At 50.2% G+C, this 18,926-nt stretch overlaps 1 protein-coding gene across 5 annotated transcripts in view; it reads right to left on the bottom strand.

The window, feature by feature from the left end:
- Nucleotides 1–18,926, bottom strand: part of ADAMTS17 (ADAM metallopeptidase with thrombospondin type 1 motif 17) — a 293,369-nt gene that overhangs the window by 151,507 nt on the left and 122,936 nt on the right. For all 5 annotated transcript variants that reach the window (XM_031691884.2, XM_031691886.2, XM_031691885.2 and 2 more), the window contains exon 8: nucleotides 9,849–9,954. In XM_031691884.2, coding sequence (XP_031547744.2) covers nucleotides 9,849–9,954 — 106 coding nt within the window. The remainder of the gene's footprint in view (nucleotides 1–9,848; nucleotides 9,955–18,926) is intronic.

Below are 18,926 nucleotides of genomic sequence, written 5' to 3'. Positions count from 1 at the left end.
ACCCGTCGTTTGGTCCCTGGTATGTCAGAAGCTGCCTCGTGGCAGGGGTCCTACTGGACCCACCACGTCCTTGGTGTGGGAGGACACCTTATCAAGTTTCACTTGGAAAGACCACCGCTATTTCCCTGCCCCCTCCTCTCTTTAACAACCCACCTGGTTATAAGCTGGGGAAGCCGTGGCCCCGCTGTACGTAGGTGCACATCCAGCCCCCAGAGCAACACTTTCTAGCATCTCAGGGCCCAGTTTCTCCAGTGGCTGTCAGCCCCACCTCTCGGGACTCTGACAACCCCAAGATTTTTCCTGGCTCGGTTCAGAACTGACCAACCTGCATTCTTCTTGTCTCTTTGCTCCTGATAATCATGAGTGAGAGTCAGTGAACCACCAGGCTCACGTAACACCTGCCCCTTCTCCGCACCACAGAAGTGGCTGTGATGAACAAGAGGATGTCTCTGTCGTGCTTCCAGTGACTCACTAGGAACATTATCACCTCCCACATTCTACATCCATCTACTTATTTCTGTTTTGCCAAGAGAGGCCATTCCCAGATCCTCACACAGGTCCCTGGCAATCACTGTGCTCTGCTCTGATGTCAGGAACAAAGTACATGATTTCATGGCTCCCCTGGACCCGTCCAGAGTATCACCTACATAGGAGTCCCCCAGCTGGACTTGGACCCTGCATTTCAAACAGGCTCCCAGGTAACGCAGTGCTGGTCCTGTCTGCCACCACCATCATCTGGCAAAGCTACCACGCCAGGCAAGGTGGGGGTGTGTCCTCTGCGCCTAAAAATGGATCAGGGGAGGAGGGCTCGCTGTCTCCCAGAATGTGCCATTGGCCGCACTGGTGGCAAAGCTCCCAGGGGCTCAGAGAACATCCAACTGCCCTCAGGTCTTTGGCATTTTCCACCAGCAGTCGGCAGTAGATGAACAAGGATTTCAGGCATGAAACCAAACACCTTGGGGGCATGTCTGAGCCATAACAAAATGCTGTGAACTGGGTGGCTTCTCAGCCACAGGTATTTCTTGCTCGCGGTTCCAGAGGCTGGAAGTCTGAGATCAGGGTGCCAGCTTGGCCAGGCTCTGGTGAAGGCCTGTCCCTAGGTTACAGAGGCTGTGTCCCACTGTGTCCCCACATGGCAGAAAGAGCTCAGAGCTCTCCAACCTCTTCTTATAAGGGCACTAATCTCATGTTAAGGGCTCCACCCTCTTGAGCTAATTACCTCCCAAAGGCCCGGCCTCTAAACACCATCGCAGTGAGGGGTTAAACTGCAACATATGAATTTAGGAGGAAACAAACATTCAGCCCACAACAGGGCACTTCATTTGAGAAGAAACGTGCATCCTGTCACCCGCTGGCCACCTCCTATGGTACTTATGAAACCCTAACTGAGTGAGCAGAAAGCATCTTCCCAGAGAAGGTGAGTAACCCCATTACCAGAAGAGCCACGTGGGAAGGGCTTGGCCTCCGCACAAGTTTGGTTCACTTGCGTAAGAGGCTCCAGCCCAAGACTCTGGTCTGAGCCTCCTCTGGGCCACTCAGAGCCGGGGGGAAGGGAGGCCGTCTGCAAAATGAGGCTGAGATGACTTCAGGCGTCCCTTGCAGCTCTGAGGACCACGAGAAAAGCCACTTCGGGGAGGCTGCCAGAGGCGCAGGTAATTGAACAAGAAAATCAGATCCCATCTAATTCCTGGAAGAGTCTGTCCGCTAAGGAAGTTCTGAGGGAATTTCAGAATTTGGTTCTTCAGCCAAATTCAACTTCCCTCCCTCTGCTCCTCAAACACCATCTCAGACCACATCGTTTCAGGTAAGGAAACCCACCAATCATTAAATGCAAAGAATTCCTGGGGTCGAGACAAACACCCACACAGCTTGTGTGACCTTCCCCGTTACAGGAACGAAACTCTAGGAGCAGCAGACACCCCAGATCCAGCTGGATTTCCCATCACGGCGATAACACCCAGCCCATAGCTTCTCGGACTGGCTGCTCAGAATGCAGGTGGGACGCCGTCCGTCTGCTTGCTGAAGAGCTTTTAATGGTTTTCCCTTTGTTTGTGTTCCCTCCCAGGTCTGGCCGGGGCAGACGTGGGAAGACTGTGGTCAAGGTCCTCTTAAGGACAGCGGCTCTGGGCTTTCCAGGCAAACGAGAGAAGTGTTCTTGCCTTGCTCTGAGTCAAGGGTAAGACTCCAAAGGAAATCACGATCATCTCCCTGAAATCCCTGCTTAAGGCAGAGAAGCCATTCAAACAGGGCCACCAGTGACAGAGTCCCTTGCGGGTATGGACGCAGCACCTCCCATTCAAAATCACCCACCTAGGAGGGGCCAGAAGGAAATTCTGCGTCTATTTGTCCAGGAGGGGGAAGAAAGAGAAAAAGGAAAGGCAGAGCTGTTAGGAACGATTCACTCAGGGCAACACGATCGGGACTGAGACGCTGTGCAAGGCGCAGGCCCCCCTGAGGCCGCCCTGCTGTCCCCTCCAGAAATCACAAGTCATTCTAGCTCATCGAAGACGCGAGGAGGAGGGCGGCCCGCAAATTAATGTGAGAGACCTTGCAATTTTCAGCAGCACATTTTTAAAAATAATAACTAAAGTAAACGAGGCCTGTGTGCTTTATACGACTCTGGAATTCGGATCAATTGAGCCGTGCCCAGCGGATGCTCACATAAACCCCTGGATGTTTTGATCCAGGGGCCAAACGCCAAGGAAATCTTAACTCAGGAATCGCTCCAAGCACCTCTGCATAAAACCTGAGAGCCCTGAACACTGCTAGCACCACCAGTGAGGCTTCTGTCTGGGAGGGGAGGCTGCAGGAGACCGTAGGAGCTAAGAAGGGATGAAGGCTAAGACCCAGTGCACCAGAGAGGAGTCTGTCTGGAAACCCAGAGAGGGACTTGCCTGCCCTAGAACCAGACCCAGGACCTCCTGGGGGAAGGTGCCCCCCCTTCCTGTTCTGCAAGAAAGACTGACCCTTATGTGAACACAACTGCCCTGATTCCGACTAGAACAAAAGCACACTTGTCTTCTCCCCTGGGATTTCTAAACAGTTACATTTCCAGAAATCCTCGCCTCACTGTACTTTCCTTATAAGGCTGGTCCCTCTGATGTCCAGGTTGGGCGCCCAGGCAAAGCCCTCAGTGAGAGCAGCAGCTGCCCCGTACTGTCCGCTGAGAGCTACCTGCCCGCTCCCATCCCCCCTGCATGCCCTCTGTGACTCCCTGCACCGCACCGGGCAGCTCATTCTTAACCCAGATCACAGACAAACACTCCCCTTCTTCACTCATCTGGATAATGGCTTTCCTTACTTCCCGTTCTGGGATGTAGACCATTCTTTTCAGTCTGAACTGTGTTGACTCCAGTTACAAGAACATATACCCCAAACGAGCTGTCCCCAACCTTTCCCTCCACTCCCTAGACATCTGCCCACCCTTTGCCCATAAGCCATGAAGCCGAGGGACCGGACTCGGTCCATATTCATTGCTACACACCAAACAAGCATGTCCCCAGGTGCTCGTGAATGGGACATTCTTCCCACGTCTGCTGCCCTGAACTCACTTGCACAGCATCACATCCTAGCTGGAAACATCCAAAGTACCTGGACCTGGCTTTTGACAGGTGTCTTTATCAGAGGAGAGATACCAAGTTTCACCTGCAACCTGCATGGGCCGTGGATCCCACGTGTCACTTCAGGGCATGAGGCAGCCTCTCACCTGACCTCTGTCCTCGCAGGACAGAGCAGGGGAATAAAGCCCCTCCTCTGAGTGACACCAGCCAGGACGGTGCTTCCACACTGGCGGGCACGGTTCCAGTGGGCGAGGGGCGCTTGTGCAGGTGTGAGAACCCAGCTGTGCACCACACACTGCTGTGACCGAGTCCATCTATAACTAACTGCATGTCTGCAGGCACACACATGACTACTGTGTCACCAAGCACAGCTCCTGATTATCAGGGCGTTCGTATCTCTATACCTCAGCCCTGTGTTTCTTTTCATTTGGGAGCGTCCATGTATTTAGTATGTTGATCCTCTTTGAGGGTGAGTCTCCCGGGTGCCCTGCCTGTCCCTTGTCCCTCCTCCCCTTCCACTGTCAGGTCTTCCGGGAGGTGGCAGGTGAGAGAAGGCGGGACTACACCTTCCTGTGGCGGCACCTTTCAGGAAGGCTGGGCTTTCCCCCTCCCGGCGTGCTGGGATGTCTGCATCCCATGTTTGGCTAGGGATGCAGCCAAAGGCATGGACTCCAGGGAGACCGAGAGAGGGGCAAGCAGGAGCTGGGAGAGCAGGACCCTAGTCAGCACCACTGTGGCTCAACCATGAGAGTGATCTGAAGGGACAGGGCTGGGGAGCAAGAGATGGGAGATAGGAAGGTGGATGAGGGAGGCCGAGAGCAAGGACAAAACGTCTGAGACGCATGCCCGCAGTGGCTCTCCATCTGGCTGCACCTGGCCTGTCCTGGAGAGAGTCCCAGGGGCTCCCTCCCCCAGAGGCTGGGGTTTAGCTGATCTGATCAGGCTGAGGCTTGGCCACTAACACTTGCAATGCCTCAGCCACTCCTCATATGCAGCTCAGCCGAGATGTCACCTATGCTGGGTTCCCAAGCTTCCACGAAGATAGCATTTTTCAGAGGCCACTGGCAGAAGGATCCAAGAAAGGACATATGGAAGTCAGGAAAAACCCCAGGAAGGGCAGGCCCCAAGCACAGGCAGCGAGAGCCTGCTTGTGGGCGTGGCTCTCGGGCCTGGTGGGAGCACCTTCCTGCAGACTCACGCGGGTGGAGAGGTCACGTGGTTTGGGCGGACTCTCCAGGCAGGCGTTGGCCTGGCACAGGCTTATCTAACAGAGCCTCCTAAATCCAACAGAGGCAGAGATTTATTTTCTGCAAGAGAAGCACTCTGTTTCTCTGAGTGGGTGGCCACGTATGCATGAAGTGGTTTCCCTCCCCTCCTCTCAGCACCCTGCCTAGAAGCCCTGTGTTTAGACACTTTCCGGGAGCGGTCTTACCTGACTGAGAAGCACGTTGTGTGCACAGGGTTTCGGGCCTCCCGGGGCCCCAAACGTCCAGAAAGGACTGGGTTCTGTGCCCTCCTGACCTCCAGCTGAACTAGGGGGAGCTCCTGTCAATCAAATGCTTCCTCTGGGCCTAATCAGGCATATTATACCTACTTCCCCCCCCCAATAAAAAGCACTCCGACCAGTTTTCATAGAACTATTTACCTTCTCTCTTAAAATTCCAAATCACAGCAAACAATATCCTCTAAAAATCCAGCAGATGAATTACACACAGTCACTTCAGTGCTATGGTAACATCACTATCCGTGCTCTCCGTAATCATTAGGTGTCACCTGATTTTGTTTGTTTTTCTCATAGGCAGTTGGCCTGGACCTCAGCTTCTAACCCTCAGTCAGAGGAGAGCCCCTCCCGTGAGTAATCAAGGTTGAGTCTCAAAACAATGAGCTTCCCTGAGAGGAACAAATGCTTCTAACTCTCTCTTTTTCTCTCTAAAACCAAATATTGATAAACATCTTGGGCCCTGAGGTCCAACACAAGGCACCCTGTCTTGGTTCCTTGAGGGAAGAAACCTGGGCAGAGTTGACAGAGATGGCCCAGCTGGGCTGTTTCTCTCAAGAAAGCTCCTGGACCCTGAATGTCATCTATTCCATCATAATCAACAGCAGCCGGCAACCAGGGCCCTCAAAACTCGAAGAGGCCCATCGCAGACACCTTCTCATGCTCTGGACCATCACTTTCTCATGGTCACTGCAGGATGAAGAACAGCACAAAAACAGCCTCATTTTCAGCTCGGTTTCTCAAGCTACCATGACAGGACAGGGAAACAGCTTCCTTCCAAAACTCACGCATTTCTATGCACGAGGTGAACCCTAAGGTACCAGGTAGCTGCCTACCAGGCAGCCTTTCATAAGCAAGAAGGCAACCAAGGTCATGGGTGCTCATTTAAAAACCCCAAAGCTGCTGTCAGCATGACGGCTACACAGATCCAACTCATCCTCCGGGTGCGAACACAGAATAGCCCCTTCTCCCCGGGTCTCCCCCGCAACTCCCATCAGGAACTACACGTCCTTCAGTTCCTGTCTAAAGTCAGGGCTGGAGTCTTTTCTGCCCTACTTCTTTACCAGGATAGACCATCAGAAAACTGTCAATCTCATCTACGGCGCTTGAGGTCCCCAGGGAAGGCCCTCTGGAGGACACATCGGCTCTCTTCTGCTGGCCGTGCCATGCCACTTTTTGTCCTCTTTGCCTTGGTTGCTGGCAAACTGAAGGCACCTTGGTTTTTTGGACACATAACAAGCTCTTTTCTCTACTGCCTATCTTTTGTAATTTGGATCCTTATTTTAATGGCCCTCTTGCATGGGTATATTAACATACATGGGATTCCAAATCATTTTAGGTAGACTAGAAATTTTTTTTAAAGTAATACTAGTTGCCTAATCTATAAAGTAAAAGCTAATAATACTTGCCTCATAGGGCTGATTCAGCAGCATATAATGAATGCACAGCATCTAACACAGCACCTGGCACATAAAAGATGCTCAATAAATCAGATCTAATTTGACTTAAACACCAGCATGTCGTTACTAATTTACGCCCAAAGCAGCATTACAGATGTTCGCATGGCAAGAATTTCTCATTTCATTTATAATTCAGCACTTATTTGATTGCCAATTGGCTTGGTGCCCACTTATGACACCAAATAAATGGCTTTTGAATGATGATATTTGAAATAAAACCATGCATACCAAGAGATGCTAGAAAGTGGGAGAAAAACACCATTCCAGAACTCCGCTGAGTTAAATGCTTAAGATGAGCCTTACGCTTAGCTTTGTGTTTTCAGGAAGCCAAAACGAACATCATGCTAACTTCTGTGACTCTCATCCTCTGATAAGTGGAATGTGGAGCTCCTGTGAAAAATGACTTTTTCTCCTAACATCTGGATCGGAGGGTAAAGGCTCACACTGCTCCTCACACGAGGGATGTTGGGCACACAGCAGAAAGGCCACGCCCACGTGTGCCCACGTGCAGAGGGAGGCACACACACCCATCCTCCAAAAGAGAGGCTTCACTTTTTGGTATTAACTGGTTAGGGACTGGTGGGTGAGCCCTCTGGGGATTTTCCAGGGGTGCTCTTTATTGTTTTCTAAAACTTTCACCAAGAAATTTGTTGCAGAGATGGTATTCCCAGATCCACTGAGAATACCGTCCATACTACCTTTGTTCACGCACACTTAAGGAACGTGGAGTTAAACTGTTTCTATCTCCAAATATGGATCCTCCTCCGGCGTCACATTGGGGAAGTAGCCTGGCCAGTGGCTACCCTGATAGGGCAGGCTGGCCTCCACCTTTCCAAGCCTCCTCACAGCCTCACCGACTGCTCTGAGCTTGCTGACCAGAGGGCCCCACGGATGGGGAGACCGAGGCTGCACTCTTGTGTGGCTCTGCTTCCTGGTGCTGGCAAATCATCAGAGACACCAGACTTCTCTGGGAAAGCCATCATCATCCCCATTAGCGGCAGGGCCAAATGTTAGCAGGATTTATTGGCTTTGATTAACAAGAAGGTGTTTGTTTTTGCAGGTAATTAGAGTTCAGCAACAAGCTATAAAGAGTCCTCCAAGAAATTCTAAACAGGCTGTAGCTAAAGGCTACTGCAGCATGACTGAATCTAACTATTCATCTCTGCAGACCTGCCGTGTTACGACGCCAGTGTTCGATCCGGCACAATTGCACAGGTCATGGCGGGGAGGGGTGCTCTGGTCTTAATGTCCAGGGAGAAATGGCAACACGTATGTGCTCACGCGCGGGGGTGGACGTGGCTGTTCATACAGATATATCTCTTAAAAGCTCACAACACCTGAGTGCTGGGAAATGTTTTGACAACTCTGCATCCTCACAACTGTTGGCTAGTTGATTTCGAGGCACTACAACATGCCGGGTGGGTCAGTGAGAAGTGAAACAGTGAGATAATGTTAGCCAAAGCCACACTGATTTACACTTTTCTTTCAGCGGCCACTCTTGGGTACAAGTTTTTTCCTTAACAAATCAGAGAGATGAACACAAATTTCATCGTAATTAATTTAAAAAATTATTTTCTAGCTGTGTCAGCAAAATAGTATGGGCAAAGTGTTGTCACCAACGTTTTAAAATTGTTTATAAGATGAAATAACTGGGTACGTAGGGATAACTGCTCATCTTGCTTCTCTTGGCCAGTAACATGTTATTTTCTCCTTAATCCCAGGAAATACACAGATTATTTTCGTTCACTGTACTCACACCATGATAACCAACAGGTACAGAAAAGTCAACTACCAAACCCGTCTGCAGGAGTAAAAAAAATCAAAATGGGACCAGATAAACAAGGCAAAACAATAAAGCCACAGATATGGCTGATACTAGAGGACAAAATTGCTTTTATACCCCTTGTACATTGGCTCTACTCTTGCTGAAGCTCAAGTTCACATTGAAGGTTCCAGGCATCTTAATGTAGGTCATTAGAAAACCTTTATAGTATCTATTTTTCCCCCAAGAACTATATTTCCATTGAATTCTGTTCTCTTCAGTCCAATATAAATTTTCCCATTGTTTTGCATGTTCTGGCCTCTTCAATTTATTTATGCAAAGTTCTGAAGCAGTCAGATCATAATTTTTCCTTCAGAGAAACATAAATCAGACACCCCTGAAGAGAGAGGAAACTCTCGGGCCATGGTCTGAGAGTCAGCTGGCTTTCTGCCACCTGAGTGAGACGTCCTGCAGGTGATCTCAACCTTGCACCAGCCCCTCAACCCCTCGGACCTTGTTTCCCCATCTGAACAGCCAAGGAGGCTTCCTCAGATTCTCTCTACATCGCCCTGGGGCTCTAGGGTTCTCTGGTTCTTCCCTCCTCAAGAGAAGAACTTCCATGTGCAAAGGCAGCAGCTGAAACTGAGACACTGACATTTCTACCTTCAGAAAGTTGGACTTTGCCACCGGCTGAAAAGAAAACAGAAATTCAGCAGCACAAAGATAAAACTCATTCTTTGAGTGACATATTTAGAGTGAATCAAAGATCATGCTACTCAGCCATGAAAAAGAACAAAATAATGCCATTTGTAGCAACGTGGATGGATGTAGAGATTGTCATTCTAAGTGAAGTAAACCAGAGAGAGAAAGAAAAATACCATATGATAGCACTCATGTGTGGCATCTAAAAAAAGAAGAAAAGAGGACACTAATGAACTCATCTACAAAACAGAAACAGACTCACAGACACAGTAAACAATCTTAAGGTTACCAGGGGAAAGGGCATGGGAACAGATAAATTAGGGGGTTTGAGATTTACAAATGTTAGCCACTATATGTAAAAACAGATTTAAAAAACCAAATTTCTTCTGTATAGCACAGGGAACCATATTCAGTATCTTATAATAATCTTCAATGAAAAAGAATATGAAGATGAATATATATATGTAGATGCATGACTGGGACATTGTGCTGGACACCAGAAGTTGACATGTTGTAATTGACTACACTTGAGTTAAAAAAAAAAAAAGATCATGCTGATCCCAGAAGATGATACAACTCAAGACAATGCTGAGAAAAACCTGCTCCCTTTACAGCGTGTGCTTTACGAATAGACACAAACACCAAATGCGCATGTCCACTCTCAGAGCCAGTCTGTCCAGTCTTCTCTGGGGTTCCCTGAAGGGGTGGGACCCAGGCTTGCTGCCCTAAGTCCTTACTCTGGAGGAAGCACAGGCATACAGCAGCACGGTTTTAGAACTTGCACACTTGGAGTGGAAAAAAAATATATATATATGTATTCAGAAATGAATTTAAAGAGGCAGAACAATACAGAGTCTGATACTTACTTGTGGCCCAGCTCATGAGCGATGGTAAAGGCCAAATTGAGACCATTGTCTTCGGCAAGCACACATTTCCTCTTAGCACTGCACACACCTCCTAAGTAAGCAATTCCTGCAGCAGAGACATAAAACACATCCTCTTCAGAACGTGGGAGGCCCTGACCTCGCAGGGCACATCCGCACAGTCAGCATCACACACGATCAAGAGAGAGGCAGGCGGGAATGAGGACGACCGAGACCACGGGCTGGGTCTGTCATTCCAGCGCTCACGAGGAGGACTGGCTGGTGCACGAGGCTCTGTATTCACCTAATGATAATAATACTAATAGGAGTAGAAGTAACAACCACAAACGTCTATCAAGCATTTGATACGCGTCAGGCAGCGTGCTGAGCGGTTTATACATACTGTCTAACATGGTCCCCATCGCCCAGGATGGAGAGGGAACAGGGAAATCAAGGTTCAGAGAGGAAAGGAAACATTCCCGAGGTCACTTGGATTGGCACCTGGTGCTGGGACGCTGGACCAGATCTGCCCAACTTCAGCATCCAGGGCTGGGACCAGGCGAGGCCCATGAGGCAAGGCACCCAGGGTGCCAGGTTCAGGGAGGGTCTCCCTCTCAGGGGCTGACCCTCAGAGGGAGGGAGCGCCTCCTCAAATTTCACTCCCTGGGAACCTCCTCCTCCCCCTCACCCCAGTCCTGGCCCTATGAGGGTCAATGCTCTTGGGGTATGAGCTTGGATCAGGACTGGGACTCACAGAGAGCAGGCCAAGGAAGACTGTGCAGCATGTTCCAAAAAATGGGTCAGGAGCCCAGGAGAGAATGAGACTGGGGCCCGGAAGCATGGAGAGAACACTGGAGGAGCAGGGCCCGGAAGCCCTCAGGGAGGATGGGTCCCACGGCCCAGCTCGCTTATCTCCACACACACTTGGTGGGGCACCAGGACCTTCCCTGAGACAGGAACACTGAACCAGAGCAACCCGGAGGAACCAGACACAGGAGGATGGTGTCTGCAAAGGGGCCAAGTACAGAGGACAGTAGGCTGCAGCCTCCGGTGGACGACAGGAGATTTCCAGGGACAAAGGCTGTACTGGCAGAGGTGTGTGTGACCAGTCTGGGGGCTTGGGCGGAGGAACGCTGGGCAGTCAGCCACGCACAAGCCACACGTCTCCAGGCTGACGCTGCGTCATAGGTTTCACTAACCTCTGCACCCAGGGAGGACAGCCTCACAATCCAAGTGCCCCCAGGGCTTATCTTAACAAAAGCGGGAGTCCATGGACCCCCAAAGCTTGGGACAGAACTTGAGTGAAGACATGTCAGCCTTCCCATTGCTGGTGGCGTCTGATTCCTCACTGTGAAATCAATGAGGGGCTGGTGGCACAGTGGCTGGTGGGTCACACGCCCAAGGAGGCTCAATGCTCCCCTCACTGAGCCCACAGGGGTGTGGGGCAGGTAGTGGCTCTACTGGCCCCGAGCCAGGTGTACATGACCCAGTGTCACCTGGTGGCCAGATGGATGGAGGCTCTGGTCACCAGCCCTGTGCCCTGGGAAGGGCTGGGGGCACCCAAATGAGGGGCACCTGTTCTCCACCCACAGACACTGCCCACCGCCAGGCTGCACGCTGCTTCCTTTCTCTGAAGTGCACAAGGTGTCTCAGGAGCTGACGGTGGCCCTGCTGGCACAGGAGCCGGGGAGGGAAAGAGCTGGCAGAGGAGACTGAGCAGGGGGAATTAATTCATTAAAAATGAACCTCCCTCCCTGCTCCCAAAGAGCCAAACCAACATCCTGTGTGTTGACATCCAAATCAAACTGGGGCGGACCTCAGCCATGCACAGGGCACTCCCCACCCCCCCGACCCTTGCGATGGGGCAGACAGAGCTCACACATCCCGAATTAGCAGTCGGGGGGCTCAACTCACATTTGGCACACCGAACCAGGCACCACGGTAGGTCTATTTTTATTTGGAAACATGCAACGTGCTTGACCAAGGCTGAAGAATTTTTAAAAAACAAGAAAGATAAGGGAAAAAAGGAAAGGTTATTTGGCCTAAAGATGTGTTTGTTGCACATGGGCATCATAATCCAGCCATGCAGACTACAGGAAGGAAGAAAATGACAACCAGAAAGGACCGGATCTGGCTTTTCGGTGCCTTCAAGGTCATTATTCTGGTTTTGTTTAAAAACGCTTTTTGGCTTGCTGCAAAGAGTCCAGCAGTGAGCAGGAGGAACACTCCTACATGGCACGGGTGGTAGGCATATACCGCACACATGCACACACTCAAATGCACACCCAGCCGCGGCCGCCCCGCCCAGGCCTCCGCCTCCCGGGTATATGAATGGATCAGAAACAATCAGAGGTGCAGGCCTGGGAGGAGCCGTCTGGTGAGGGGGAAAGGGAGACATCTAAGGCCAGCAGTGCTGAGCCTGCGGTCCCAACAACGCCTGCTGACCCAGCAGACTAAATGCCACAGAAACACGTCCCCTGGCCTGGGCCACGCTCAGCACCCGGAACGGGCAGTCCTGACTTTCCACTCTAATTAGGAAACACGCACCACCAGGGGAACAGCTAAGCAGAGAGCCTTCCAATAATCTCATTTTAATTCTTCCAAGGTGCAGATGACTTTTTCTTTCTTTCTTTTCTGTTTTTTTCTTTAAACTAAAAAACAAAGCATCCGTTTATTTACACGAAATGCTCTCACACAAAGGTGGATTAAGGTCTAATGCTTTTAATGATTTCTTCCAATCGTGAGCAGCCAGGTCATAAAACCAAGCAAGGCAAAAGAAAGAAAGAAAAAAAAACATGTCAACAAAACTGGCCCAATAATGGAGCACAGGGGCTGGTGCATTTCTGAGCGTTGGTGAGGAAATACTGAGAACTCACAAAACAAAGTCGGGAGGGGATCCCAGGTTGCTGTAAAAGAAAAGACCTGCAGGGAATGAATGGTAATTAAGCCAGAGTGGCCTCGGAAAACAAAGCTCACCACTATTTGGGGTTTTCTGGAAAGAAACAGCAGTCTACAGAGGCGGGTATGCTGGAGACGCACAGAAACACCCCAACACCTCAGGCTGCAAAGGCACCAACCCCCGAAACCCTGCCCAACCTCCACCTAGGCACTTGTCAAGAAATGAGGAAAAACCAGTTTTCTCTGCACTGATTTCTTTTTAATTAAAAAAAAGTGAAGTCTGTAAACACAAGTTCTGCTCCTGTCAGTCCTGACGCAGTAGAACCAGAGGGACCTTCTTGTGTAACTGGAATCCCCCACCCAGAGAGCAAGGGTTCCTCAGACCCCAAGGGTAATGCTTTCAATGGTTTCAGCCTTCCGTGATTGAAAATTCTCCACCAAAGAAATCAGAATAGAACTTATTTTTGAAATTAAAAAAAAAACCATCGATTCCACATGTTTGCAGAGCTCCTTAGAACAAAAGGGAAGCAGAAAGGCAACTGACATGGGCAGGCACTGCTTCTCGGGCTTGGCTCTCCCATATCTGGAATGTATACTGGCCCCATTTTACAGACAGGTAAATGGAGGTTCAGCAACCTGTTTTATGGCTGATATTCAGGGCCCAGACTCGGGTACAAACGCAAGGCTGTCTTTCTCCAACGCCCATACTCCTTCAGGCAAACCCCAGGCCTCCCTCGTGGAAGCTTCGGTAACCAACAGCAATGATAAGCCTGGAGGATTTAGAAGATTTTCATAAATGTTACCGCGTGCTTAGGCTGAGATGTGGGTGGGATGGAGGAGAAGTTTTGTGTGTTTAAGTCCAAATGTTTTTAATCCTGAAGATAAAAAGACTCGAGGGATAGATGCAGCCACGTGAACAAGCGTTACCCCTGGGACATGGTGAAATCATTACAGATTTTTAAATTTTTGTTCCCCTATTTTTGGCTTAAACCTAGAGCAACGAATATGTATTTGCTATGAAAATTAAAGTTATTAGTTTTATTTCATTTATTCAAGGTGACATCTAGCAGAGGCAGAGATGGGAGACCAAAAAAAAAAAAAAACCCTCCAGATTTTGATTCTGCGTGTACAGTCTCTTAGGCAGCAGATGAGGGACGTTCAGAGCCAGCATATAACTGAGTGTGTGCCTGCATCCTAGCGGCCACTCACTCCATCTCCGCTGCACCCCTGGCACAGATTAGGGAAGCGAAACACATTTTTAACAATCTGAAATACCGAGCACAGAAATGATGAAAACTACATAAAGAGTTTTTCTCATGCCCAGAGAAATATGTCCACTTCATCCCCCAAAATAGATCGCATCCGACCAGAGCCTTCAGGCCTATCTTCCCAGCCACATCAGCTCAGTGTAGACACTCGCTGCTCCGTTCTTTTCTTTTTCTTGGTAGAACACAAGCTGAGGGAGCCAACTGGGTGAGGAGGTCTAATTATTTTCTTTTTCAGTAGAAAACTGCGTGGTCTAAGCACATAATTCTTCAACTCAGAGCGGACCATATGATCCTTTCTAGATTTAAGGAGTAAACAACACACGATTGTATAAACTCTGGTTTATCCAGCAAATTGTCTGTGTAAACAGTTTACAGCTGTCGGCCCTGCTGCCCATTACTCAGACCTTCTTGGGCTCTGCCTCTGGGAGAGACATCAACCTTCTCTCCCACCATCCGCTCCACGCGCCCACCCCATCACGGTTCGCACCGGCACACCGCACTGCCAACTACGAGAAAGCAACTTAACACCCAGCCTCTCGGCGATCACAGGGGCTGAGACTGAGCTTCACACTCCGGCTCACGGACAAGTCCTTGTGCTCTCGGAAACTCAGTTAAGCGGTTGGAGGTGTGATTCGAATTTGTGTACGGCATTTAAGAGCAAATGTCTTACGTCCCAGGATGTGACAACTGAAAAGTAATTATAGTTAATTCTTGTCATTCACGCTCATGAGACTCTTAAAAAAAAAGTCGCTGTGAACTCTGAATTCTTGAATATAGAACCATTGCTCCTAGGAGAAATACAGGGTTTGGTTCCTGTGAGCCTCTGGACACGTTTTGCCAACTGATAAATAACCTTGTTTTATGCATGTTTCTGTTTAAAGGCACCTTAATTCAACATACATTGTTGATTCATTATCACTGAGCTCACGGCCAGTGGTCCTATAACTCACGCCTGAATGAAGCTTATCGAGTGTTTTCTTTGCAAAGCACGTGGCAGCCTTCTTTGGCTTCAAAACACTGAACAGCACTTCAGCTCCATTCCTGGAGGCCATTCAAAATAGCAAAATCACTACAAAAAGCATAGAAATGTGAAAAACATGGTACCAGAAAGACCTCAAAAAGGATGTTTGTTTACAGCATGAGTGCTGACACCAGAAGGCAGAACACGACCTTGTTTGATCTCATCTGGGACCGTGCCTCTTGGGTGACTGAATATTTCGCTGCTCTGCACGTGTTTGCAAGTGACCACAGAAGTGTTGCAAATATTGATTCTGGAGTTAGAAATAAATGTGAGTGACTAGGTAAATTCACAAATGCGGAGTCCATGAATGAGAAAAATCAACTGAATTCTAAAAAACCACGCCTCATTCTCAGGCAGACTGAAGTCCTTATCAGCTGCAATAAGGAAACTCAGTTTTCATTTCAGCTTACATTCCTATATGCCCTGCTTATATGTCCTAACTCTGTACTATCTAAATTATTTAACTAATTCAGGCCCAATTCTCCTCTGCAGTTTCGCCCCCGCGTTCTCTGAGGTCAGTGCACAGGGCGACTGTAAGTCACTGACCCCCGCAAGGGGTTCTGCACGAAGTGGACAGAGCCCCATATATGCTGAAGGACAGACAGAGCTTCTAACAAACTGGGAAAGAACGTTAATGGTGAAGTTCTGGAGAGGCGGTAATGGCAGGAGAGGTGGCCAGGGTGGCTTGGCCCCACTGCTCGGTGGAGCACTGCTCTCCAGACGGGCCCTGGCCATGGCTTTCTGCCCCTGGGAGCACAGCTGGGTAACCCCTTCCAGACCGAGCCTTGTCTTAGCAATTGCACCACCAGTAGGAATTCCCGTTTCCCCACTTCTCTTCCGGGTCCCTTGGGGTCAGTCACAGCGGATGGAAGATGAGTTAGCCAAGGTCTTTATCCCTACATCATGGACGGGGAGGCGGAAGTGCACAGTGGCTGAGAGAGGGGCATTCGTTCCTTCCTTAAACATGAGCACTACAGAAGCCGCCACCGGAATTCAAAAATGCCCACGCCTGACACCCATCTAACCCAGGAGGACACAGGCAAACGGAAGACTCAGCGACTTACTAAGGTTAAATGAAGTCTGACAAAGTGTGAAGATATGAGCTTCCAAGTCTGATCACTGAAGGGCTCACATCCTCAATTTTGAAACTTACCACCAAGTTCGAGTGATCAAATTAGTGTGGCACATGCATAAAAAGACACCTGGATCAACTGAACTGAGAGCCCAGAAATCAACCTTCACATTTACAGTGGACTGACTTTTGACAAGGGTGCCAAGACCATCCAATGGGGCGGAGTGGAGAAGAGTCTCTTCAACAAACAGTGCTGAGACAAATGGACGCCCACACGCAAAAGGATATGATGTAAAGCCTTCTAAGATACAACATCAAAACCGTGAGTGAGGAAAAACAAACCTCACGTCAGTGTGTTCACCAATGCAGACGGGCTTCCTTCGACCTCCCTAAAAAAGGAGAGCGGCTGGGTGAGTGCTGGGAGTGAGGTGGGGAGTCACCAAGCCAAGCGATGAATGTGTCAATGCAGCCCCAAGCAAGCTGCCCAGCCACCCCTCACCCCATTACGGTCTCCAGCTAACTGGGAGCCACCCCAGCAGCCTCTGTGTCGCAGGTTCCTCACTGAGCCAATTCAAATGTCACATCAGCTGTTGCTCCACGGTGGGGGTTCTCGATTATGGTCAGGGTCCAGACAGACCGTGTGCGCCGCGCTCCCCTTTAGAACAAGCATGGCCTCACTCCGGGTTTCCCAGGCACCTTCGGGATCTGGGGCTTCAGGAAGAGATGCCACCCCTGGGGAGGGAAGCTCACACAAGACCCCACAGAGGACTCGAGGGGCCCTGGGCTAAAGCCATGGCTCCTGCAGGATGAGTTAAGTCAGCGAAGTGTAAACGAAGGAGTCAAATCCCCCTGGGATTTACAAATTGGAAGCGACAAAGTTTATCCCAATAGTTTGCTGCACTCCGTGGAAACCCAAACATGCTGGGAGAGGAGGAGGGAAGGGAAATAAATAACTGTTGACATTCAACAGACCACAGCCAGCTGGAGCCAAGCTCACGGAGACATCATGCAGATTTCTTCCCCTCCAGGCGAGATGGCACTTGTGTCTGGGCGGAGGGGATCTCTGGGGAGCAGACTTAATGTTCCTCAAATGATCGAGGTGCTTCTCCCTGAGGGACCCCACTGAGGCTCAGGGGCTTTGGCAACAGGTCCAGACGCCCACCAAAAAGGGCCCCCAGCAGGTCCACCTCAGGGCGTCAAAGGAGGGTGGTCCATGAAGAGATCCTTGGAACCCTCTTATTTTGACAAATAACTTCACGTAGTGTTTCCTGATCGCCCGTACATCACAGCATTCTGCCAGGCGTGAGAGCCCACGTTGAATAAACACAGCAGAGGCCAAGGGAAAACAGCCCTGAGAACAGCATCCCAGCAAGAAGACAGGGAGGCAGGTGGGATGGTGAGAAGAGACTTTCACAATCAAGCTCAGGGCCCAAGAGGTGGGCTCCGGGATCTCTGGACGACCGCTGCCTCAGTGACCCACGTCCAGATCCAGGTTCTTAGGAGAGCAGACAAGGGGGACTGGAGACGGGCCTTATCCCAGTCCCCTGCTGCCCCCTTCGGTTCCAGGCTCTGGGTCTCCTGTCAGAGCAGAGGACCCCCCACAGAGCCACATCCTCATTCTCTTGGCAGACATCTCTGGACACCCTGGCCACGGTTAGCTCCTAGGGTGGGAGTTTGCTGGCAGCACCCAGGTGAGCGCAGCAGGTGATGCGAGCCTTCAAGTTCCATTCCCAAGATCTCTGAACCCTTGCATTGCTCCCTGAGCATCACTGAGGGAAACAGACCCGTCTTCGACCATTTGCCAGCCCACAAGATGACACTAACAAGGCTGCCCAGTGTCTGCACCTCTGCAGCCTCTCTTGTGTATGCACTTGCACACGTGAGGCTTTCTGCATGTGCGTGCATGAGTGTGTGTGCATGGACACGGTCCTGGGCAGCCAACACAGGACCATCTTCCTGTAAGCCCGTGGCATGAGGTGGATGCCCGCACTCCTGTAGTAAGAGACCATAGTGAACTTTGAAAGTTTTAACACGTTCATGTTTCCTCACTGACTTCGTTGCTTAGCATTTATTTTGGTCAATAACTCGTAAAGGAACTTTGCACGTCCTCCATCAACAGCTTTAAGCCTCCTCTGTCTTACTGTCTCGCCGTAATATTTTTCTTCACTGGCATTTTGGACACCCTCCCTCTCCCCGGGGAAAAGCTGGGGTTTTAGGTGGGGAGGTTGGGAGGAAGGATGATGTGTTTTGCCTAAAAATATCTCCGTCACATGCGATGTGGGAAATGAGACAACCACAGCTTCCACACGGCCAGACATCCCCAATGCGGGTCTGAGAGTGGTTGTAAGTGCTCCCTGTGGAAATCCAAGTGTTACCCGAAAAGAGGGGCACACTCAGACCCAGCCTTCTCGTGGCCAAAGTGTGTACCTTGAGCCATGATCTCTCTCAACAGTCCTGTTTGAATTAAGTTTATGGAAGCAGCCGCAGGCAGGGCAGGAGAGAAGAGCCAGGAAGAAGCTGAGGTGGCTGGCGGCTGGTAAGAGTGATGTCATGCATTTTAACCATGCCTAAGCGGGCTGCACGGTGTCCCCCCCCCCCCATCCTAGACTGAGATGCTGAAGCCCTAACCCTCAGTGTGACTCTGTCTGGAGATGGAGCCTTTAAAGAGGTACCTGAGGTTAAATGAGGTCATAAGGGTGGGGCTCAAATCCAGTATGACTGGTGTCCTTATAAGAAGAAGAGACATCAGTGATCTCCCCCCGACCTCCACACCGCCCACGCCCAGAGAGCACAGGTGATGGCCACAGTGACCACGGGAAGAG

The sequence above is a fragment of the Vicugna pacos genome, chromosome 27 (assembly GCF_048564905.1).
Source record: "Vicugna pacos chromosome 27, VicPac4, whole genome shotgun sequence".
NCBI classification, from domain to species: domain Eukaryota; kingdom Metazoa; phylum Chordata; class Mammalia; order Artiodactyla; family Camelidae; genus Vicugna; species Vicugna pacos.
The sequence above is the reverse complement of the archived record's forward strand: the minus strand, read 5'-3'. Positions and strand labels throughout refer to the sequence as shown.